Source organism: Urocampus carinirostris, chromosome 11 (genome assembly GCF_059441175.1).
Source record: "Urocampus carinirostris isolate Australia breed hairy pipefish chromosome 11, RoL_Ucar_1.0, whole genome shotgun sequence".
Classification (NCBI taxonomy): Eukaryota; Metazoa; Chordata; class Actinopteri; order Syngnathiformes; family Syngnathidae; genus Urocampus; species Urocampus carinirostris.
In genome coordinates, this window is record NC_142359.1 from 12,283,698 (window position 1) to 12,309,559 (window position 25,862).

General features: G+C 40.0%; 1 protein-coding gene across 7 annotated transcripts in view; it reads left to right on the forward strand.

Moving 5' to 3' along the window:
• nrxn2b (neurexin 2b) overlaps positions 1–25,862 on the forward strand; it is a 631,720-nt gene that overhangs the window by 69,463 nt on the left and 536,395 nt on the right. For all 7 annotated transcript variants that reach the window (XM_088347971.1, XM_088347972.1, XM_088347965.1 and 4 more), the window contains exon 2: positions 12,073–13,191. In XM_088347971.1, the coding sequence (XP_088204097.1) occupies positions 12,477–13,191 (715 nt within the window). In that variant the 5' untranslated portion in view covers positions 12,073–12,476. The remainder of the gene's footprint in view (positions 1–12,072; positions 13,192–25,862) is intronic.

Here is a 25,862-nt window from a genome sequence, read left to right on the forward strand (position 1 = left end):
CCATAATGACTAAAATGCAACTGTCACAAATGAAGGAGTTTCGCACAAGTTGTACCTCCAGGTCATTTGTTCAATCGGTAATAGATCTGGCGTTGGTAAGAGACAGGCTCGGCAAGGGTGGCTTGTAACATAGCCATAGCAGTAGCCCGGACGTGCCTTCTAAACTCAATAACAATCCACAGAGCACCTGATGGCGATCAGCAATTCTTTGCGCTTTCTTGACTTTCTTCAGAGTTGGATCTATTGATGAATTCCTTTCCAATGTAGCGAGACGCTAAAAACTCACCATGCCTCCCATTTTGTTTTTGGTGAACACCCTGGCTTGTGCACCCACTCTGCTGTTAAACTGGTGTATGCTGTCAGTCAATCACAGTCATACATACAGTCACGCCCACCCAACATACAGAGCCCTCCCTGAGCAAACCCTTAAATACCCCTTGCTGTGTTCCGTGTGCTCTGAACACAATGCACGACAGGTAAAAATCAATGACAATAAAGACAATTTAGTTCAATTCAATTCCAAATCGACAAATTAGTGAACCAGTGAAATTAGTGACGGGGCTGGCAAAAAAAGCTGTAGCTTAACTTTATCCCGTCCACATATACGTTGAACTTTTTACATTAATAAAACCATGCAACCAAATTACTATAACAAGGTGTTGTTATATGAAAAATTAACCACATATTTAAAAACTAAATACAATAATAATGAACATTTCAGTTAACATTAAATTAGATGACAAATATAATAATTTATCATCACACGTTTTGGTACAACATAATCTCACACACAAAATTAGACAAACACATTTTCACATATGGGTATACAAACGCTGCCCAACTCTCTAACGAGGTTCCGGATGATCGTTAGTAAGTTGAATTTGTTCGTAAGTTGCTTCAGTGCTATATTTTGTATGTTTAAGGTTTATACAAATATGTTTAAAAAAATTCACAAAATAATATGCTCTATAAAGATAAATAATGTTAAGTTTAACTTACTTTTGAAAGATGAGCTTTAATAATTGGGCGACTTCCTCCTATGTGGTAAAAAGTGGCCGAAAAAAAGCGATCCAACCATTTTCTCAACCGCATCAAGCCTTCTTATTCCACTTTCATTTCAAATGAAACTCCATGCCTCTTCTCTCCACTTTACACCAACCATATTCAATGGATGCACAAGATTTTAAACATTAAAAATGACAAAGTTCTTAGCGCACTGGAGATACAGTATAGAATGTTTACACATGGACCAGGAAGTAGAAACCGGATTTCTTCTTCGGCGTAGAAGCTGGGTGACCTCTCACAGCGCCACACGGCGGAAATAAGCATTACAGTACTGTCCTGTACTTGGAAAAAGGTGCACAATACAAAATCTAACTTAGAGCAATGTCCAGATATTTTTCAACATCCCGAAATACATTTTTAGTATCCCATCTGTATTTTTTCACACTTGATATCTCCCCTCGCTTTGCCACTTCTTCCTTATTTGGATCTTTTCTCTGTTCTTGGAATTTAACTAACTAAATGTCCATCATAGGAATATTAAACAAAATCTGTATTCACTAGCAGAAATTCCAGATACCAGATACCAGGTATTAGCGTTTGGGCATTATATTAAACCAAAAGGTTAGCAACTGATACTAGTTTCCCGCTTGTCGCCCACGATTGGACATTTGAACATTGGAAAATAAGACGGAGAAGAATAAGATAGAATAAAATGTTTCTGAAATGCTCTATTTTAATATTGGATCACAATAACACATGGTTTAAAAACACATAATGAGCCAGATTAAAACTTTCAAATGTAGCAATTTTAACTTTAAAAAAAATGACCTTGGTGGAGATAACCAGGGAGGTACATAGTGGTGGACGATACTAATATCAGGTCCCCTCTCGTTGCCATTTAACAATTGGCACTGATACATTGCTTCAATGAACGGAAGAGACGAGGAACGTAATGTAGTTTGAGTTAAAATTATTTATTTAAAAGAGATCAGTCAATTATAAGGGTGATAGTGGTATTTTGTATCTATGACTCTGCCATATTTGAGTATCAGTATGTGAATGAAAAATAACTTGGCATTGAACACATTTCTATATTGCCATCACTCTCTTTATTACTTTCTCTCCCTCTCTATCCCTACCTGCCTCTCTATCTACTTACTTAACTCTATCTCTACCTACCTATCTATTGATCTTTAATATTACAAAACTCTTCTTTTTAGCTCTTTAGCATGGGTCAATGGCCAGTAATTCTCAGTTAAATGAAATGAAATGAAATGATCTGCATTTATATAGCGCTTTTCAAGTCAATGACTTCCCAAAGCGCTTTACAATGTGCTCCACATTTCCCAATAGCGGCCTTGTATTGCAGCCATGTAAGACGCTAACCTGCTTATCGGGGGTATTAGGGGTTCAGTGTCTTACCCAAGGACACTTCGACATGTAACACGGACGAGTCGGGATTCGACCTGGGATCCCTTGATCCCAAGACAAGCGCTCTACCTCCTGAGCTACTGCCGCCCCTAAATAAGAAACACTTGTCTCAAAAATCCAAGAAACATGGTTTCGATAATGCACATTTGTCCTGCATGCTTCCTTCTGGGAGTCAAAACATCTGATGTAATACTTTAACCAAGGCGGTTGCCGTTGATTCACCTCATCACCGTCACCCAAAAAAAAAACCCAGCGAGCATCTCACCCTCAAAGTCGAGATTAATCTGCCGAGTGAACGGCAAGGCTAAAGCTCTTGATCTGCTTCATTAGCATCTCTTCATCGGGGATAAATGCAGTTAGCACCGCCGCTCTACCAGCGGCTTAGAGCTGACGAGGCCCATCAAAGCAAGAGGGGAGCCAATGTCTGGATCGGCTCCATCGGGGATCTCGGCATTTTATGTGCAATTTTCTTCTTTGGGTATTACCTCCACCAAGCAGTGGTGGGTTTTTATTGTTCGTTTCCTTTAAAAAATATGATTTAATTTGGCTGATTCCAATGTACCTCAAAAAATTTTGGTCTACATCTAGCATTTCACACGTACAGGTCGCTGGCCAGATTCAACCCGTTCAATGATTTAATACGGTCCACTATAGATTTGAGTATGTCAAAATGAAGCAAGTGTCTAGGTCAGGGGTACTTACATTTTTCCAGCATGCGAGCTACTTACAGAATGACCAAGTCAAAATGAACTACCCACCTCAAAAAGAGATTTGAGAGAAGTCTAGGTTTTAAAAGCGTCCCAAATAGTGGAACTGAATGCCTACAATGTATCAATTTATTTATCAACGCATGCCCAAACAAATCAAGTAATACAATAGTCTGATTCTAATACGTGTTACATGCTAAGAACATTATCGGGGACCCCTCTCACCCCCATCATGGACTGTTCACTCTGCTAGCCTCTGGGAAGAGGTACTGCAGTGTGCGGTGCAGGACCACCAGGTTCCGCAGTAGTCTAGTCCCCCTGGCCATTAGACTGTTAAATGGTCAATCTAACATATAGTTAACCTAAATCTTAACGGCTGCTAATCTGACTTTTTGCACTACTGGCAGTTCTTTATAGCTTGCCACTCCTCCTTGCACATTTGCTCTCTGCACTATTGTACCTACAGCGTTATTGTTACAGTGTTAATGTTACTGTTTACCTGACTTGTTAACCTGAATGCCCATTTTGCACATCTGGTTAGCTACTCCTCTTGCACTATCGGCACTATGGTAAAATACTCTACGTAGCCATAATACAATACAACTTTTACTTATATCTGTACATTCGAGGAAACTGTGCGGGTCAGATGTATCGACATTTCGTTCTGTATACACGTGTACTAGAATGACAATAAAGTAGATCTGAATCTGAATCTGAACTCCATGACACAATTTAATTCAGTTGTTTATTTTGTTGCCAATGTTTTTGTCCAATGGTACTTTTAGGGGAAATGAGTAACATTGTACCTTTTTCATAAATTATACCCCTTATAACCGAAACTTTACCTTCTCCAATTGGTTACCGCAGTGTGAACAATGTTGATGATCATGCTCAAATGCTGCATTTGACCACTAGATGACAGCGTATCTCCATTAATACAATGGATTGAATACACTTTCTCGTGATCTACCGTTACTACCTTTGCGATAACGAGGACCCTCGCTCTTCGTCATTTCTATCAAAAGATGTAATTCCTTGAATAAACGTAGACCAAAGCCTGTATCTGGCCTCTAGAGAACAGTGTTGACTCTGTATAGCATGTTGGTTCAGGTATAAAACTGCATTCGCTCCACTGGTGAACTAAACCAACAAACATATTTAATACCAAACATGAAACTCTTTTGTCCCCATTGTTTGTGAATAAACGTGTTGTGTTTGGAATAAATCCCTTGTAATCTATGATTTCAATAAGAAGGGTAAGTTACTAATGTTGGCTGAATCTTAAATCATAATACTCAACAACAAAGATAACAATCTGGAGTTGACCTTCTCTTACCGATCCGGCTCGCTTCTGAACAATTCTGGATCCGGCCCAAGGGCCAAACTGAGTTTGACATCCCTGGTCGACATGGTCCGCTCCACAATCTGCTCTTCAAATGTGATACCTGAAAATAACTAAGTGGCACTTTTCCCTCCACATTTGCATGATGCCACTTTATCATTTTTATTATCTTTTTTTTTTTTTGCCCACGGCCCATGCTGAATATTAGTTACCCGGCGTGAGTCTCTGGTTAATTAGAGCGCGGCAGCGGCGGCCTCATGCTGATGGATGCTTCCCCACCGAGCCTCTTACAGGCCAGGATTAATGACTCTTGCCTGCCTGACTCCAAAATGCAGCGTGGGTGCTGATCTCTGTTCCGCATGTGTGATGTCCTGTCTATTGTTTTTATGTGTCCTTGTTTTGTGTTTATCTGGCGTGTTTCTCTCTCTCTGTCTGTCTTTCTGTCTTTTTTGTCCTTCTCTGTCTCTCGCTCTGGCTCTCGCTCGGTCTGTCTCTCGGTCTGTGTCTCTGTCTGTGTGTGTGTGTGTGTGTGTGTGTGTGTATCTCGCTATCTCACACTCTCTATCCACCAACCAACAGTCTGCAATCATTTCTGTACCATGGACTTGTTTAATGACTATATTTTCGAGGCCCGGCCCAATAATAACACTCTATTGACAACATTGTAAACAATAGTTACAGCCCCAAATCCACTCTAATGACTAGACCACTAGGGATCTCGAAGACATGGGAAAAAAAATCATATTATCTCATCACACTAATTTTACTCCCAGTCTAAGGTTATACAACATTGTTTGGGTGAACTCTTTCCCATAAACTCGGGAGCCATTTTTACGAAAGATAAGTCAAACGTTTACAACTCTTTCAAAATATCTAAAAGGTTGGCCAAAGTAAAATACACAGCAAAGATTTTAGTTTTGTAACCTGGTCGTCTTCAAATTACTACTTTAGGAAATGCTTAAACTTACCCTTAGAAAAGTATGAAAAATACAAAGTGTAGTTTTTCAGATTGTCAAAATTACACGAGGGAGCAAGTAAGGCTTTAGGCTATTGTCTCACCGGTTTTCCAGCTAAGATGCCCATGCTACACTCATACGCAGGCATTTGTTTGAAAAAAAAAAAAAAAAAATCAGGCGAGAATAACCAGGGATGTACATGTACATTTCGTTCTGTATACACGTGTACTAGAATGACAATAAAGTAGATCTGAATCTGATATCTGTGTGTTCCAACATAGATTACTTAATGTTCGTATAATTTGCAGTGATTTCTTAAATTTGGGACAAAACGTCATTGTTACTTTTGAAAAGAAACCAAAACCATCCATATTCTCCAAACCGATCAAGAATAGCATTCGATTTACTTTGGGTACGTCTTGGGCTGGGATTTGAGGCACGTTTTACAGGTACATTAAGGGTTAAGGAAAAACTATACTTTGTCTTTTTTCAAGGCCGACAACAAATCTGTTTTAGTTCATATTAAAAGCACATTAAGAACCAAATATTGTTTTAAACACATCAGGCGTTTACTTTTAACATTTCCAACAAACTCTGGGTTTTCTTGGGTCCAAGTAGAAGTTTTAAATATTTAAAGTGGGGATGCCAATATTCAGGTATACTTGTCTAAGTAAAATATTCTCACAATATAATAATCAGGGTTGGGTAGGACTACTTTAACTGGATTACTTTCAATTACTTTTGGATTACTCCAATACCAAATATGCTAATAAAAGACAAAAGAAACTAAATATGAATACGATTATGACTCACAGCACGTGGTAAGCTTTGTCTCCTGGCTTTCATCTCTTTGATCTCCGGCAAAACTAAGATAAAATGCGACAGAAAAATGAAAATAAATCCAAACAGCTTGCCAACATCATTTTTGCCGTTCCATGTATTCCGTTACTCCCCAAGCCTGCACAAAATTTAGTAATTTTATTCATATTTAGTTTCTTTTGTCTTTTATTAGCAAATTTGGTATTGAAGTAATCCAAAAGTAATTGAAAGTAATCCAGTTAAAGTAACCCTACCCAACCCTGATAATAATACAGCGATGGTGTAGTTAATTTGAACATCAATTAACTGTAAAATAAAAATAAATAAAAATAATAAAAATCATATTTACCAAATGTCCTTAGCAATACTGCGCTGCCCTCACGAAACTGCAGGGACTTGTCAATCCAACAAATGAGTTCAAGGATAAATAATGACAGACAAAAATAGATTTTACAGTTCCTTCAATACAGTGTAGCAGTTCCCTGTCTACAATCTTCCCTACAGATACAGACATTACAACCACACGCTTGCTGCATCTCTGTTCGGTGTCGTGGCTTGGAATGATGATAGACACGGTGCCTTAAGAATATGGAAATTGTTTTCAATTAAATTGTTAAGTGTTAACTAACTTAACGTAATTTGCCTTTTTTTTGTAACTGTAATGGAATGAATACATTCTTTTGTATCTTAATTATGTAACGCACTTAAATGTACAGTGGGACCTCACTACTTCGCTCTTTGACGTTCGCGGATTCAGAGCTTCGCGGGGCTAAAAATGATAATCTCATCTCATCTCATTAGCTACACCGCTTATCCTCAGTAGTGTCGCGGGGGTGCTGGAGCCCATCCCAGCAATCATCGGGCAGGGGACACCCTGAACTGGTTGCCAGCCAATCGCAGGGCACACGGGGACAGACAACTCACTCGCTCATCCACACCTAGGGACAATTTGGACCGGCCAATTCACCTGAAATGCATGTTTTTGAAATGTGGGAGGAAACCGGAGTGCCCGGAGGAAACCCACGCAAGCACGGGGAGAACATACAAACTCCGCACAGGAAGTCTGGAGCTGGATTTGAACCCACGCAGGAGGTTCCCAAGACATGAACTGTGCCGCACATGCGCTAACCACTGCGCCGCCGTGCTGCCAAAAATGATAATAATAAAATAAAATAATAAAATAAAATAAAGGTTTTTTTTTTAAGCAGTTTTGAAGGGGGGTCGCTACTTTGTGGTTCCACAATCACGGGTTCAGAGCTTCGCAGGTCTAAAAAAATAATAATAGAATCAAATAATTAAAACAAATTTAAAAAAAAGACATTTTTTTTCTAAGCATTTTTGAAAGGGCGTCGCTACTTCGTGGTCCCACGTTCGCGGTTTCAGAGCTTCGCAGGTCTAAAAAATTATAATAATAGAAAAAAAAATTAAAAACAATTTTTATTTATTTTTTTTAATTTTTTTTAAGGTGCGCCGCTACTTTTCACTTATCGCGGGTGGTTTTGGTCCCCATTAACCGTGATAACCGAGGTCCCACTGTATTTTGTTACTCCCCAACCTTTGTCAGAGTATGATGATGTATGTGAGAGCAAGTATGGTTTACTTATCAAACCTCCTCTCATACTATTCCATTCTTCATGTCACACCGCTCATCGTCTAATATTGCCACAAGTGATAACATCAGATTATGAAATTGGACAGCGTGGACTTAATAAAATAAAATAAATCAGAAAAGGCACTCCTCAAGTAATGGGGGGGAGGGATTGTGTCACGATCCCGACGCCAACGTCTCTGGCGGGGTTGACACGGAAGGAAATAGGTCGTCTCTAGCACACATGACCATGCGGTGGTCCCGAGGCGGCGCACAGCTTCGCTTTGACAAGGAGTCTGCTCGGGGTGCCCAGATTGCTCTTTCACTCAACTCGCCTCTCGCGCCGCCAGTGAAAGAGCTGTCCCCTTGCATGAGACGAGAATCAGGCACAATAGAACTTTGGTCGTCTTGCGGTTTTCCACGCATCTATTTACACTTTTGTCTTCGGTGCGGACAATCTTTGAAAAGCGGGTCTGAATCGACATCCCTGGTGGGAAGAGTGCGATCGGAGCGTTGCTGCGATGTTTGTCTGCTCAGCTGTTGGTTTCGCCTCCTGTTGTGTTCTTCAATATTAGCAGTTTCAGAGATCAACTTCAATGCCAATGACCTGACACTCTAAATTGACATGTTTCACTTGCGATTCGAGAGTATTTCGAAAGCTTTTCCATTGCACGATTGAAATCTGATGCACTCACAATTTAGGCCAGTCTCCACGCAGTATCTTGAAAAAATGTTTGCTTATTAATCCCTCGCTCCCCAACACTAACGTTTTATATGTAGGACTACAGTTCTTTTTTTTTCTACTGCTTTTCAAATTCAAGCAATAAAACAATCCTGATTCTGCCTATTTATCCCGACACTCTTCTCTTATTTATCCCCATTTATGTCTTTAATAAGTGTTCAACCTGGACTACCATGTCAAATATTGTGAACAATGTTCACTAGGTTGTTATCAATGACCAAGAAAATTCCGAGTTTAATTATATGTAAGATAAATTATAGTTTGATTATGGTTTGAATGTGGCTTTGTACGATTTTTAACCCCAAAAGAACCGTAACGAAAGCGGCAGTAGCTCAGGAGGTAGAGCGATCGTTTTAGGATTAAGGGATCCCAGTTCGAATCCCGGCTTGTCCGTGTTACATGTCGAAGTGTCCTTGGGTAAGACATTGAACCCCCAATTACCCCCAATAAGCAGGTTAGCGCCTTACATGGCTGCACAGATCACGGCCGCTATTGGGAAATGTAAAGCACAATGTAAAGCGCTTTGGGAAGTCATTGACTTGAAAAGCGCTATATAAATGCAGATCATTTCATTTTCATTTCATTTCATTTCAAATATTATATCAAGGTGCTGTTTTTATCCTTACAACAACTGTTTCATTTTGGGGCCCGCTAACTATTAATCAAGATGTCATTTACTTTAGTGCCAGGACGTCTGGTCGCAAGCTTGCCTCCCTTTATATTCTCCCTTGATTTTACAGTAACTCATTCTTCTTTTATGTTACACGAGTTTCACTTTTCTTACCGTTCATTTATTGTGCTTGACTGCCGTCTAGCGACTAGCATGACATCGATCCACTTAATAGTATGATTTTGTTCAAGCCAATTATATTAGTTTCATACATTCATGTGATGCTGTTTAAGCCAATCAGACATGTTGTTTTCGCCTGTGTTTTAAATAAATGGGCTAGTAGTTTACCTGGGCCAATCTTGGAAGCAGATCTAGGGGAAAGCTCAGGTGGGATGCGCCTCCAATGAATTAAATTTCCGACTCAGGGTGTGTTTCTTTCTTTACTTTAATTCAATCTCAAGTTTTAACCTTGACATCATATTTTGTTGATCAATGAGGTGATCTAAAAATACTCCTGTATTCTAAAAAAGAACATTATTTCACAATCATAAATCTGTTTTTTTTTTGCATTTGGTAGCAGTTTGTGGCAAACATGTCAACTACTATTTTAACGGTAAAACCAAATGCTTATTCCAAAAGCGTTGCTATGAGTGAGACCTCTTGCATTCTTTCTTTTTTTCAACCATAAAATATGCATTTCAGACATTTAACGGAATGAACAAGAAAAAAAAAGTTAACCTTCCCCAACTACGCATAAGAATTAGATGATGGTTGTAGAATGGCCTAGGTTGTAAGAGCATCAGAACATAGAGCAATACTATTTAGCAGCAATATGCAAAAACAAGAATGAAGAATGTTTATACATTTTTTCTCTGTAAAGGTCATGCTATAAAATATTCTATATCTTTACAATCCAGCACCAGCAATATCTTCAACTCAAAGACAAAATTCCAAGGTTTTTTGACTTTGCTACCAATTTCACAAAGTTGTGGATCAATCAATTCTGTTGTCGATCCTCTGGCGAAACTCTGAGATTTGTGTGGTATGGAATTGGAAACCAAAAAAAATCAGCTACAAATGCAAAACAAAAGAAAATAAATGAGAAGTAGTCATCTGTTGTCCTTGGTCTTCCTCAATCAACGTCACGCCTGAGGGCTGTAGATTATGCGTACGGCGCTCTGTCCGTCCCGCCTGCGCTTTTAATCCGAAGCCATCACGAGCCAAGTCTCAGGGTCAGGCAGTTTTATTCAAATTACTGCTCGCTCGCCACCACTTTACCGCCGATTCCATTTGATTCGGAGTTGAATATGTTTGCCCCAAAATAGTATAACAACAGCATATATATAATATATACAAAACAACAATATATCTGAATATTTTCAGCCTCACTAGCAGAAAGCTTGCTCATTTCAATGTTATTTATCTTATTTGACTGTGTTCGGAATTTGTTTTTCTGATGAAAAAAAAAACACCCTGTTGTAGGGTAAACGGTCCTGATTTTTGTAATATTTTTTCTCCTCTTGTTAAAAATAATTTCTTAGCAGAATGCAATGCTAATATGAAGTATTGTGTTTTTCACTTTGACTTTTTTTCTAGTAAAATAGTAAAAATTGCTTTTTGAGACAATATGAGAAATTATTATTATTTTTTTTCATATGAAAGCAAATAAAATGATCACAGTGTCCTGGCTGAAACCACAACCTCCTGACACAAAACAATGGAGAGACAAAAAAAGCAAATGTACATTATGGAAATAAATCACTGCAAGACTTCAACTGAAACTAGATCAATTCAAGAAAAGATGGACGCTTATCACAAGATTTTTACTTGATGTCTAAACACCTCACTTTTTATTTTATTTATTAACATTTTTTGTTGTTGTTTCTTTTGTTATTTATCGGTATGTCAATTGTATATATTTTTGTTGCTGTATGATGGAGAAATCAAACCTCTGTCAAAGTGTGTGTGAGAAATAAAAAGTTATAAAAAAAAGTGTAACAGAACGCATTTGCCGTTTAAAGTGCATTCTATACTATACTGTTACGATAGCGTTATAATAAAGTATCTGATTTGTAACTTGTTTAAGTAGTAGTAAGTGTAGTAAAACACAAATTGAAATAATTCAAACGAGCAGATTTAGCTACCATTTGTTGTATTTAAAAACACAGATGACATGAATCCTCATGTTCAATGATTATATACGTTTATCTCATTTTACTAAAAATCAGACATAAAAAGAACACTTACATTAACAAAAGTGATGAGATGGCAGATTTTTCTCACTCACATTTTTTTTCTTATTTTATCAAAACTACTTGCATGAATGTTTTTCCTATTGTTGTAAAAATAAATAGGTAAACCCCACACGAGTGTATTTTATCATATTTTTTTTGTATTTATACAGTTTTTCTTTCTTTTTTGAGAAGAATATGCATGGGTTTCCTTCGGGCACTCCGGTTTCCTCCCACATTCCGAAGACATGCATTTCAGGTGGATTGGCCGGTCCAAATTGTCCCTAGGTGTGAATGAGCGAGCGAGTTGTCTGTCCCTGTGTGCCCTGCAATTGGCTGGCAACCAATCAAGGGTGTCCCCTGCCCACTGCCCGATGATTGCTGGGATGGGCTCCAGCACCCCCGCAACCCTACTGAGGATAAGCGGTGCAGTTAATGAGATGAGATGAGATATTCTCAAAAGGAAAACATTTACGATACATAAGGACATATTTTTCCCCTACTATTTATTTTCTTTTTCTTTTTTACCAGAAAAGCAAGCTTTGTGTTAATGAGCCAAGATTTATTTGTTTTTGCAGTGCAAATCTCATGTGTTGTACATGAAAATTAAAAACTTTTTTCCGACTTTGTGTCTTCCCCAGATCCTGCTCCTCCCCCTTCATGATGGGTCTACCATGGGTCACTTCATTCGTCCTTCTACAAAGAAGAATGTCTGTCCACTGAACTCTGGACTGAGAGTCTTCATAACAATCGCCTCCCCTTCGTGTTCACGCCCCATTATTTTTCATTCCTTTCCTCGAATCCTTGAGGCACCGACTGATGGAGAGGCGGAGGAGAGTTAGGATAAGGACAAAGAATTAGATCAGGAGGATCTAGGAAAAGAACTGCTGAGTCGTCAGGAAAATTGGAAGAAAAAAAGCCCCTGCTAGGCTTTTTCTCAGAGAGAGTAATTGTTACTCACATTTCAAATATATTGACTGTAGCGAAAAAAAAAAAAAAAGAATAAAGGTCCTATCTCTGCATCATTTAGAGGCCGAGAACTTTAATGATGAATCGAGGTTTGAGATCCACATGCTGGCCACTTCTGCCGCTGGTTCTTGTGAGCCTGCTATTCAGAGCGAGGGCCCTGGAGTTCGGAGGAACCCCAGGCCAGTGGGCCCGATACGGGCGCTGGGAGGCCGGCTCGGTGGGCGAGCTGAGCTTTAGCCTCAAGACCAACATCAGCAAAGCTTTGGTTCTCTACCTGGACGACGGCGGCAACTGTGACTTCTTGGAACTTCTGGTGGCTGAGGGCCGCCTACAGTTGCGCTTCGCCATCCATTGCGCCGAACCGGCTGTCTTGCACATGGAAACACGGGTCAGCGACGACCGTTGGCATATGGTCCTGCTCACCCGCAACTACCGGGAGACCCTCTTGATGGTAGACGGTGAGACCAAAGTGGCAGAAGTCAAGTCCAAACGCAAGGAGATGGCGGTGGTTAGCGATTTGTTTGTGGGCGGCGTGCCGCCCGATGTGCGTCTGTCGGCGCTCACCTCCAGCACGGTCAAGTACGAGCCCCCCTTTGCCGGCCTCATCTCCAACTTGAAGGTTGGGGAGACCCCACCTACCCTGCTCAACAGTCAGGGCATCCAGAGCGACCTGGAGTACCTGTGCACCAAACAGAATCCCTGCTTCAATGGAGGCTTTTGCTCCATCCAGTATGGAGAGGTTCAATGCGACTGCACCCACACCCGCTTCAAGGGGAAGTACTGCAAGGAAGGTAAGGGAGCTGCCTGCCTTTGACAATAGAACTTCTTAACTGCCAATGGTAGTTATAGGTTGAATTGTGAAATGTTTTCGATGCTTAAAATAGAGAGAAGACATCAATTAATTTTAAATTGCAAAGAGAACAGTAAAGGACTGTGCAAGAATCCCTTAGATAAGAACTGTTCTGAAGGTCCTCCCCTGAGCCCTTTATTTTATTAAACCTTTTAGGTCACTAAAATCAGATCGACCCTTCAGGGTCTGAACATCAAAGAACAGAAACAATATTGTCCCATTGTGACAACGATGTAAACCACAAGTGTCAACCTCTTGGCCCGCAGGCCAAATGTGGCCTGCCACATAATTTTCTGTGGCCTGTAAGACAATGCTAAGAGAGGCAAAAGACAAAAAAATGAGCTACATTTTTAAATATGTCCACTGGATGTCACCAAAGCCAGACACCACTTGCAAGGCACCCACTGTGGCCGTATTTGCTTACTACAGTTAATCAACCTGAGGACATTAAGAAACCCACCCGATGTTATTTTACCTGAAGCAAGGCATGGGCGGCATTAGCTTAGGTTGAGCGCTTGTCTTGGGATCAAGAGGTCGCAGGTTCGATTCCCGGCTTCTCTGTGTTATATGTCAAAGTGTCTTTGGGCAAGATACTGAATCCCTAACGCCCCTGTTAGCAGGTAGTTGCCTTGCATGGCTGATGCTGCTATTGGTTAGTTAATGTAAAAGGGAAAAGTATGAAGCACATTGTAAAGCACTTTGGGAGGTCTTCATTGACTTGAAAAGCTCTATAAAAATGCATTTACGAGCACGATTGTTAAAGAAATAAGAAGAATAGAAAACTAAACTAAGAAATATGGATGTTTTTGCAGAAGTTTTGAAAATCTTTAATCCAAATACCAAATCCAACAGCGAAGTTTCCATATCCAGGTAAACATTTTAATTAAAAAAAGCAAAATAAACAATCAGAGCGTTTTTAAATCATTGAACCAATCAGTTATATCCATGTGTGAATGCTTTTTTTTTAGGACCTAAATTTTTGGTCGTCACGAATCTGTCAGAATTAAATCATGAATGGAAATGAATTCAATTGCCACTTTCTTTTCATATAACTTGATAAACAGTACGAATCATAGTGACTGAAAAAAAATAAGTCAGAAAAAATCAAATGAAAAAAAAAATGTTTTGCAAGGCTCGGTGGTATATGATTCCATGTCTTACTATAGTACTTGTAACCGTAATTTAATTGTGAGCCTCTGTAAGATCCGCAGCCTTACAACCCAGGCACTTTTTAATGCTATTATTATACTAGTCCGGGCCCGGGGAGAGGGTTTTTTATTGTGTGGCCCCTGATCTAAAATGAGTTTGAATCCAATGGCTTAGGGCAGGTGTCAGGAACCTTTTTGACCCAAAGAACCATTAGAGCAAAACATATTTTAAAAATAAATTGAGAGAGCCCCATCATATATTTTCAGCCAAAATTGAAAAAATAAAAAACTGCCAAACACGCTCTCTAGACAAAAGCATATTCTTCAGCACATTTTATTTCACTGTGTGTCATTTGATGATTTAATCAAATGTATGAAATAATAATAATGCCAAATCCTGTGTCCCAAATCAAAGTAAATATGCCATTTACAATTTGTCTTCCACCGTCAGTTAAGAGTGTTGATTTTTTTTTTCCCATGAAATTTGTGCTTAACGGTTTCAAAACAATGTGCATGCAAAGTTCTTTTGTAAAAATGTCACAAATTACTGCAAACAATAAGCATATTGTCATATTCACTTTGGGTGTGGACTTCACTGAGCGAGAGAAAGAAAGGGAAGTGCCTTGCGCTGTGTGCATGGATCCGCCCACCTGTACTGCTCACCCAATCAAAGTCGTTTGCCAGCGTTCTTATTTATCAGTTTAAATGGTTTCTTATCAAACTTCGGCATTAAGTTGCTTCGGCTTTATATAGACCAAAATTGGGATAAAATCACTTGACTTTGGAACACCACGGAGAGATGTTCAATGGTTACATTTTATTTCGGAGCCATACGTACTCATGAAAAGAGCCATGTATGGCTCCCGAGCCATAGGTTCCCTACCCCTGGCTTCGGGGATGGGCTGAAAGTTCCTGGTGAAAATTAAAAAAAAAATACAAAATTATGTGTGATTAGCCTTTGCATCCCTGTATTTTTCTATTTTAAGACCTCAAGATGGAAAGTTTGGACAAAGCTTCTCATCTCATCTCATCTCATCTCATTAGCCGCACCGCTTATCCTCATTAGGGTCGCGGGGGGACTGGAGCCTATCCCAGCCATCTCCGGGCAGTGGGCAGGGGACACCCTGAACTGGTTGCCAGCCAATCGCAGGGCACACAGGGACAGACAACTCATTCGCTCAATCACACCTAGGGACAATTTGGACTGGCCAATTCACCTGAAATGCATGTCTTTGGAATGTGGGAGGAAACCGGAGTGCCCGGAGGAAACCCACGCAAGCACGGGGAGAACATACAAACTCCGCACAGGAAGTCTGGAGCTGGATTTGAACCCACGACAGGTTCCCATGACATGAACTGTGCCGCACAAGCGCTAACCACTGCGCCGCCGTGCTGCCCTGGACAAAGCTTGTGATGCTTTAAAAACATGACACACTCTCTTGGACCACATCATTGAAGGGATGGAATTAAGCCAGGCTACTTAAGCAATGAGTGTCAAAAAAGGTACAGATGGCGGACTTTCGCACGATATCGAACATCCCGGTCGTCTTTTTTCCGTCTCGTCTGTTGTCTCTTTAGCTGCTACCGCGCTGTCGGCTCTTGTCAAACCCTCTTGTGTTTTTCAGCCCCCTCTCCCTTTTTTCCCTGACACATCCCATTTCCATATCTTCTGTGCATGTGCCTCGGCTGCACATTCATCCACCTCGCCGGGTTTGCCTCCCCCCTCGCCCCACTCGCCCCTCTCAAGGCTATCTGGGTTCTCCATCTCTTATTCACCTCTCAACGAGATTCTCTCTTTCTTTCTCTCTTACACTTACTCTGTTCATTCCACTTATCTCTTCTTTTTTTAATACCTCATATCACTGTCAGCACTTCCACAACCACCGCACTCAGATCTCTCTAAAATATCGGTGTGATACCGATAAAAGGAAGAAAATACTCTGTCACCCCCGGATGAGTGACGTTTTCACACGTGTGAATATTTTTGTAATTTCTTGACGAAAATTTCAGTCAGAAAAGTACCGTAAATTCCGGACTATAGAGCGCACCTGATAATAAGCCGCACCCACCACATTTTAAGAGGAAAACCGATTTTGTACATACACAAGCTGCACCTGTATATAAGCCGCATGCGCCCACATTTAAACATGTAACACAAACACAAAATTAACCCAAACCCGACTTCAAGTCCCGCGATTGAAACTAAATGTCCTTCGTTAAAGTCCACAGTCTAAAAATCACAGCCGGCAAAATGAACGGAAAATGATACCGGTACTTAAGGTTTGATGCAGACCTGCAGAGTCCAGGTCCCGTTGAAAGTAATCCAATGAAAAAAGTGTATATTTCAAAAGGTAAGGGTGGGAAAAATATATCCGATGAACACATTTACTCACGCAACTCCTTTTTCTTTAACCAACTTTTTACCCCCTCTTCTTTCCTTGTCTGTCCCTCACCTTTAGCGGTCCCCACTTAAACTCGACACCCCGCGTTTGTTTCGCCCCTCATTTTTCATTCACCCGTATCAGAATAAGTGTCTAAAATAAATACAAATAAATACATTACAAAAATATACAGTTGCAAATACATATTATACATATTATACATGGGTTACACATATTTACAGAGAAAGACGGCACACCGAGTTTTCAAAGTTTTAATAATTATAATATAGCTTTGACAGGGCAGTTAATGGTAGCAACACTCGAGCGCTGCTAGCGGCCGTTAGAAAAATTACATAAATTGGCCGCATCACTGAATAAGCTGCGGGGTTGAAAGTTAGGGAAAAAAGTAGCGGCTTATAGTCCGGAATTTACGGTAATGCAAGTTCTGGACTAGAGAGTGCACCTTAGTAAAAGCCACACGCGCAAATTTAAGGAAGAAAATAAATTGTATTTGTGTTCAAGCTCCTATGGTTTTTAAGCCGCATTATTAAAGGGCGGACGCACATTTTAAAGCATACACAATGTGAGAACATAGTTTGTTTTTTGCATAATATCTATATATACTGTGTTATTGGTACAGACGCTGCCCTACTTATGAACGAGATGGGCTACAGACAATCGTTCGTAAGTTGAATTTGTTCGTATGTTGCTTCAGTGCTATGTTGTGTATGTTTATGGTTATGGTTTATATAAGTATGTTTAATGCTTGTATAAGTAACCTGAATTGTTTTGTAGTAAAAAACTAAACATTTCATAAAATGATATGCTCTATAAAGATGAAGTTTAACTTTAGGAAGATGGGCTTCAAGAGGTCCTCCCCCGTGGCGGAGAGTGGACGAAAACGAGCGATCCAACCATTTTCTCAACCGCATCAAGCTTTCTTATTCCACTTTAATTTGAAAAGAAACGGCTCGCCTCTTTACACTTTACACTAACCATATTGAATGGATGTACGAGATATTAAACATTAAAAACGTCACAGCTAGAGATACGGTACACATAATGTGTTTACACAAGAACTAGTAGAAGCCGGATTTCTTCTTCCGGGTGGATGCTGGGTGACCTCTCACAGCGCCACCACACGCACGTTGCAGTGGAAAGAAGAACCACAGTACTGTCCTCTACTCGGAAAAAGGTGCACATAATACAAAATCTAACTTACAGCAATGTCCGGAGATTTTTCGTCATCCCGAAAAAAATGTTCGTATCGTTTTTTTGCAAGTCAACTGGTCGTAAGTAGGGTAGCGTCCATATATTTTTAATTATTTTCCGAAAAAAGTCGTTGTTGTTGAAGACTGTCTCATCGTTGACTGCCTGAGCTCTGACGTCATGTGAAGAACAGTACCCTAACAAGCCAATCACAATATTGGTTTGGATGTTAAATAGTCGAAAAGGTTTTTTGTGTTTTAAGCAAAGTTTTGGGAGTTTTTGTGGAGAATGCCTAGGCGTTGTGTTGCAGGTAGGTGCAGCAATGGTACAACAAATGGCAAGCAGCCAAAATGGGGAAAACTGGCAAAAATAACACACACAGAGCTTACACGGGGCTAAACCAGCCAGGACACGGAAGGCTAGCCGGCTGCTAAAAAAACAACCTGGACCGATCAAGCAAAACGTGAGATTGTCCAACCAAAAGCATGCTGTAGACAGCCAGGGTAACAGGGCGCCAACAACAACCAAAAAAATACCACAACAACAAATTTGAACCCAGGAATGAATATAACAAATGATCGCGGCAGGCTAGCAAAATGCAATCGAGGACAAAATGTGATCGACTGCTGGAAGAAAATGAGAGGCTGGCTGATCGAAACTTGCAGAAAGAAGCAAGGATAACTGTGAGCCAAAAACAAAATAAATACCACTGCAACAAACACGAACCCATCCGGGAGGAAAAAAAAAGAGCATAGCAGGCTGGCCAGCTAGCTGACTGCTAACAGGCTAACCTAGACCAAACAAAACTGGAAGCCTTCGGGAGCCAGCACACTAACGGGGAGCTAACCAGACAATATTATTTTAATTGCAACACAGGTGGGGAAAATACAAAAGAAAAAGCCACAATCACATACCTAAAAGGAGGCGAAGGCAAAAAAGAAACACAAAATGTACAAGATGCCAGGTAAACTTTCCCTAAACAGCTTTTGATGTCAAAGTACACACCTCGGACAAAACGGTCAGAAGTGCCACAACGAAACAGTAAGCACATTTTCAATTACTCCAATCGGAAATGAGCAGCATGTATTTCTTGACTACTACAATCTGCGTCTGTTTTTCTTGAGATCCATGGCGCATGGAATATTTTGGAACATATCTGCATGATTGTGCGGAGGAACACTACACGTTCTATGCCTTATTGGGAAAAAATAAAGGTCTTTTGTAATCCCTTTACACAGCCATAAAATTAAACTCATTCACATCCATACAAAAAAAAAGACCAGAAAAGTAACGTACTGACCCACAACTAAAACAACTGCGGACTGTGTCTGCAGCTGTCAATCTTCATCAACTAGCCCAGCAGTTATTAGTTAAGGTGGGGTGTGTTGTTGGAAATGGCCTCAAAAAAGTGAAAGTAGTATATTTACTTAAATTTTAAAAATGCCTAAATGAATTCAAAGAGCTTTTATATCTTTTTTTCCCCCAACACCGATAAGCTTTTATCCTACTTTTAGCCTCGCTGTTCTGGGACTCGCAACACATTCGGAAGCGGGGAAGGGAGAAGGAGGGGTGAAGATTATTTTCATGCTTGTCCCTGGTTTTTTTATGTTTGTTTTTTGTTAGTTTAGCCTAAACATGGTAAGAGTCTGAAAAGGCCTGTGTCATATTCACACCCCACGAAAAACAAGTCATGACTGTACTTGCAAAAGCAGAACCTTGCATTAAAACCGATTTAAAATCAGCTATTTACGTTTGACCATTTTTCACAGAGGACATTTTTAAATCAATAAAATGTGTGTTGGGTGGCTTTTGTGTTTTGAACTTCAATGTCAGCTCAGACGCCAACTTTTGAACGCTAATTGCAAATCTTTTTGGTGTTGCTTATAACGTTCTGTAAGTATAGATTTTGATTTAGATTATTGATCCCCTTAGGGAAGTTCACATCAATGGTGTGAGAACTATGAAAAGTATTGTGAGAACTTAAATGACATTTTACATTTCTGATAATAAACCCCTTGTGACGACCAAAAATTAAGGTCCTAAATTTACCAGGGGGCCCCCCTCTGGAGCCAGGCCGGCAGGTGGCTGGGCATTCTCTCACGGGTTTCAGCCAAGCACAGCCCCAAGGGACGACGTGGGTCCCTCTTCCCATGGGCTCACTACCTGTGGCAGGGCCCAAAGGGGTCGGGTGCGTCGAGAGCTGGGTATCAGCCAAAGCCTGCCGATCCCTGGCTACAGAAACTGTTTTTTGGGACAGGGAATGTAACCACATTTTGTACATAATGTCAATTTATGTTGTATGAAATAAATTACCGTAAATTCCGGACTATAGAGCGCACCTGATTATAAGCCGCACCCACCACATTTCGGGAGGAAAACCGATTTTGTACATGTACAAGCCGCACCTGTATATTAGCCGCATGCGCCCACATTGAGGAAATGCAACACAAACACAAAATTAACCCATACCCGACACAGTCCAAAAATTACAGCCGGCAAAATGAATGGAAAATGATACTGGTACTTAAGATTTGATGCAGACCTGCAGAGTCCGGGTGCCCGTTGAAAGTAATCCAAGGAAAAAAGGGTATATTTCCAAAGGTAAGAGTGGGAAAAATATATATCCACTATTGTCGGCCGCGTCCACAAACACGTCTCACCTTTACTCCACTTCCCGTCAGCCCGCGCTTGCCCCTTCTTTCTCATTTGCTCGTGCAAAACATATCGGACAAGTTTCTAAAATAAATACATTGCAAAAATATACAGTTGCAAATACATATTATACATGGTTACACATATTTACAAAGAAATACGGTACACCGAGAGAGTTTTCAAAGCTTTAATAATAATATTACAACTTTCATCCCAAACCGTGCCTGTGAAGGGTAGCAAAACGCTACTGAAAACACGCTCGCGACACAGTAAACGGGTCTGTTAAAAAAAATTACCGTAGATGTAGAAACCGCGGCAAACCATCCTCATCTTCCTCCTTATAATTGACGTCAATAAGTCTCTTCCTTCAGTATGGGTAATAGACTTTGTCATATAGACGTTGTCCCACGCTCCCTTATTCCAAAACACGCTAGCAACACACTCGCAAAGTAAAGTTTGCGTGCAGTAGCACTGTTTCCTGCCTTGTCGGACTGCTCCATTGCGTTTAGCTTGAAAGTTGCGTCATGTGCCTTTCTTTTTGCAATTTGCATGATGAGGATATGTCTACGCCAATTTAATTTGTGCACAAGCTAAGAAGTTGCAGTCTTCCTCGGCGCATATATTCCACCGGTCTAAATCTTACCTTTTGCACTCGAGCGCCGCTGGCGGCCGTCAGAAAAATTACATAAATTGGCCGCATCACTAAATAAGCCGCACGGTTGAAAGTTTAAGGAAAAAGTAGCGGCTTATAATCCAGAATTTACGGTACTTTAATTCAAATATGGGTGGTGGCTGGCTGGCTGGTTCCTTTAGCCACTCGGGTTGTAGGGGCACCGTTTTCTGTGTCAAGTCAAGTCACATTTATTTTCACAGACCTTAATCACAAAAATGTCTCAAAGGACTGCACAGGATTACAATGACACAATTACCTGATCTTAAACCAACATGCGGGCAAGGAACAACTCAAAACCTTAGCGTGAAGAAAAAGAGAAACCTTGAGAAGGGACCTCACAAGTGGTAATCCCCCTTTCAGGATGACCAGGGTGAATTACATTTAGCATTACAATACACAAACATAATAAGCACTAGGTAACATGTTGAAAATATGTCCGGAAAGTGCATGACAGCAACGACGCCCCCAGCCTGCAAACTAGTCCAGAAAGTCTATGACGGCCACGACGCAGCTTCCCGTCCCTGCCAGCTGGTCCATGCAGGAGTTGACATGCTTCAGGTCAAACGCTGGTCCGCTGACTCATCTAAAATCGTCCTTCTCCTTCGTATCACCACCAGGCAGGTAGTCCGAAAAAGACAGGACAATACAGAATATGAGGTGGGCATCAATCATAAGCTTTGGAATAGAAGTGTGTCTTAAACCTTGATTTAAAAACTTCCATTGAGGTTGCAGATCTTATCTCCAAGGGCAGGGCATTCCATGTGATGTGTCAAGTAAAGCCTGGTGGCGCTCACCCCTCTCCAGGCCAACAATACAACGCTAGTTCTTACTGTAATTTTAATTCCATGCGCCCTATAGTCTGTTGCGCCATATAGTGTGAAAAATACATGTTCAATTTTGTTAGGATCAATCACAAAATCATATCTGGTAACCAATGATTGCCACTGAGGCCCCTGAGTGGCAACGTGGGGCAACCTTAAAGCAGCCCGGCTTGATTCCATCCCTCCTGCCGCATGAACAACTGTTGTGGAAGGCAACCTTTCTAGCGTGGAGAATGATGTCACCGCCGGCTAGGCTGTCTTCCTCCTCCCTTCATCCTTTTCCTCTCCTCCTCCTCGCCCGGGTCGCTTTTCCGTCTTCCCGGCCTCCCGTCTGCATGCTCCGTGTCGGATTGCCGCGCAGTGGCTAGGAGCTAAATTGAGATCGGAATACCAATGCAGTGCTAGAGTGACTGCAGGAAACATTTGTCCTTTTCAAAGCGAGGCGGAGAACGACCGTGAGGAGACGATCATTCGCTCGTCTTAATTTATCTTTGGGAATGTTCTCAGCTTGTAAATTGGGTCATTATGGCAGACTGCTAGCACCGTGGTGTTTTTGTTCCTGTTGACTTAAATGTGGGCCGTGGATCCCTACATATTTTTTTCTTGCACATGTTAGTCCCATAGAAGAAAATCAAGATTTTTGCACCTATGGCTGGGGTCAGCAACCTCTAGATTTAGAGCTGCATGTCTTTTTAATACTGCTCAGGGTTGGGTAGGGTTACTTTAACTTGATTACTTTCAATTACTTTTGGATTACTCCAATACCGAATATGCTAATAAAAAACAAAAGAAACTAAATATGAATACAATTAGTAAATTTTGTGCAGGCTTGGGGAGTAACGGAATACGTGGAACGGCAAAAATGATGTTGGCAAGCTGTTTGGATTTATTTTCATTTTGTTTCTGTCGCATTTTATGTTAGTTTTGCCGGAGATCAAAGAGATCAAAGCCAGGAGAGAAAGCTTACCACGTGTTGTGAGTCATGATTTTATTCATATTTAGTTTATTTTGTTTTTTATTAGCATATTTGGTATCGGAGCAATCCAAAAGTAATTGAAAGTAATCAAGTTAAAGTACCGTAACCCTACCCAACCCTGATACTGCTCTAGTGGCTTTTTTGCTTCTAAATTGAAAGAAGAGTGAGGTAAATACAGATGATATATCTTTATTGCTAATCATATCAATGTGGTGAGACATTGTGTGTACAGATGGCGGACTTTCGCATATCATCGAACCTCCTGGAAAAGATAATTCAAATGTACTTATACAATATACCAATACTTTCAGTGATTATTTCAGTCTGAGATAAAACATCAGAGTGTTACCTTTCAAAAGAGATCAAAACCGGTTTAAGTTTTTTATAACAGAAGTCCAAACATAAACAGCATTCATTTTTCATTGGGTAAGTACATTTGACAGGAACCACATTTTGTCATTGTATTTTTTTTTTTTTTTTAGTAAGAACACTATTGGCCAGGAGAGGGATGGGTGCCACCAGGCTGTACTTGCCCAAGAAACACCACAGAAAATGGTGCCCCTACGACCCTAGTGGTTAAGGGATAAACCCACCCTTTTTTTCTTTAAATGAGCAAAATTTGTTTAACATACAAAAATAAACCAGCAAAATGAATGACCAAAATAACCCATTATCTCCTGAGCCACAGTGACCACAAATGATAAATACTTTACATTTTCAATTAATAGATAATAACAATAATATTAATAAAAATAAATGATAATATAAGCTTTAAACAAAGTGAAATTGGTGCTGGGAATTCTTTTCTAAACTTTTTTAAACTGACAGTGTGCCTCGAGATTTTTTAACAAAGAAAGTTTTCCTTGGCTCAAAAAACGTTGAGAAACACTGACTAAAAATATCCATTGCTTTAATCAAGTCACATATTTGTACAAGAAACACTGTTCGTGCTCACTAAAGCAAGACTGGTTTTTAGTGTTAATAGTTCCGCCATGACGTTGACAAATCAGGCTCTGGCCAAACGGGGAGAGATATACCAAGGACACTCATAAATCATACCATTATTTCAACTTAACTGGCCAACGGAGGAAGAAGACATTTGGTGATGTGAGCAAAACCTCAAAAAATGATCAAAATCAACTTCTTGAGGTTACTAATTTATTACCAGCTCATTTCAGGTAAAATTCCCAGTATCGCCTTCACTTTTTTAAATTGTCAGATCATTTGCATATTTAGATGCTATTTAGGGGGAGGGTTTAAGAAAATAGTCGGATTCCAGTTGCAGTCTGGGACAGAAACTGATCCCTAAATGAACCATGAATCTTCCCGTCAGCTTTCACATTAAAAAAGAAAAGCTGTGTTTGTAAACAGAGGGGAAATATAATTCCCCAGACCTTCTTAATTACAGAGAGAGAGAGTACAGCTAATTAGAGATTTGTCTCCAATGTAAATATCGGAATCCTTTGAACCATCGCGGAGGGAGCTGACGCTGGTTACATTGAAAGTGATTTCAACGTCCTGAGAAACTGTTAGAAAAGTTGTAACTACTCAAGCATAAAATTAAAAGCATGTTTTCCAAATCTGACTGCGCTTATTTCGGGATGTTATGAATAAAGTGGTGACCACTGTAAATGTAGGAAATAAATGCATACCTGTCAACCTTTGGGTGGCTTAAATGTGCGAAAGTGAATCTAAGCAATTCTAATCTTAACCGAAAACATTTTTGGAGGAGTTAATGAACCAGGTTCAACTATCTGCAAGTACCTTTCAACACAGAATGTCAACAGGAATGCAACACCTATTCACAAATCTGAAGTTAGCAAATTAATAAATTCTTTTTTTTTTTCAAGAGAATGATTCACCTGACTGTGGGATGAAGAAATATCTTAATAGAGTCAAATATGTTTAAAGATTGCTTGAAGGAAGAGCCTTAGACGCACTCTGCCACGAAAATAATGATTTTTGCAAACTTGAACACATCAAGGAAAAATGCATTAAGGATCAATGACACCGTCAAGTTGTCTCTTAAAGGCACAGCATCTTTAAAAGCAGGGAAATCAGATCAGTAGGTAAAAAAAACATGTATTTATTTTTGAATACGACCTTATTCCAAAAATTCTAGGAGAAAAACATAGAAGGGAAATGGCTTTGGTCTTGAATTGATGCTGGACAGTGACGCGTTTTTTTTTTTCAAGGATTTATAGAGAAAAGGCCAAAGTGTTCGTAGGGAAACAAAAAGTCCAACATTAACACTACAGCGTGGGCAAAGATTCTGGTCTTGCATGGATGTTACAGAGTGCCCCATTAAAGTTCACAAAGGATTTTTTTTTTTTAACAATTCAAACATAAGTATTGAATGAAGAACTACAATACAGATTAAATTCTGCTGGTTAAGAGTTAAAGCAGAGGCTGAGACATGCTGTGTCATAAATGTCATGATTTTTGCAAAACTGAACATGTCAAGAAAAAAATGGGCATGTCTAAAGGCTTAACAATGGCATCGTCAACTTGTCTCTTAAACGCATAGCATGTTTAAGGGCAGAAACATGTACTTTGAAATAAAATCATATTCATTTACTAATATGATCCTATTGAAATATTTTAGGAATATTTTTCATAAAATGTCAAAAAAATCATATGAGGACAGATACTTTGTTATGCATGGATGGTCTAAAGTGCTTCGTTGTTTGCCACAAGTGTGCGCAAGTCAAAAAGATGAGACAAAACTATTTGTTGGGAAACTAAAAAGTCC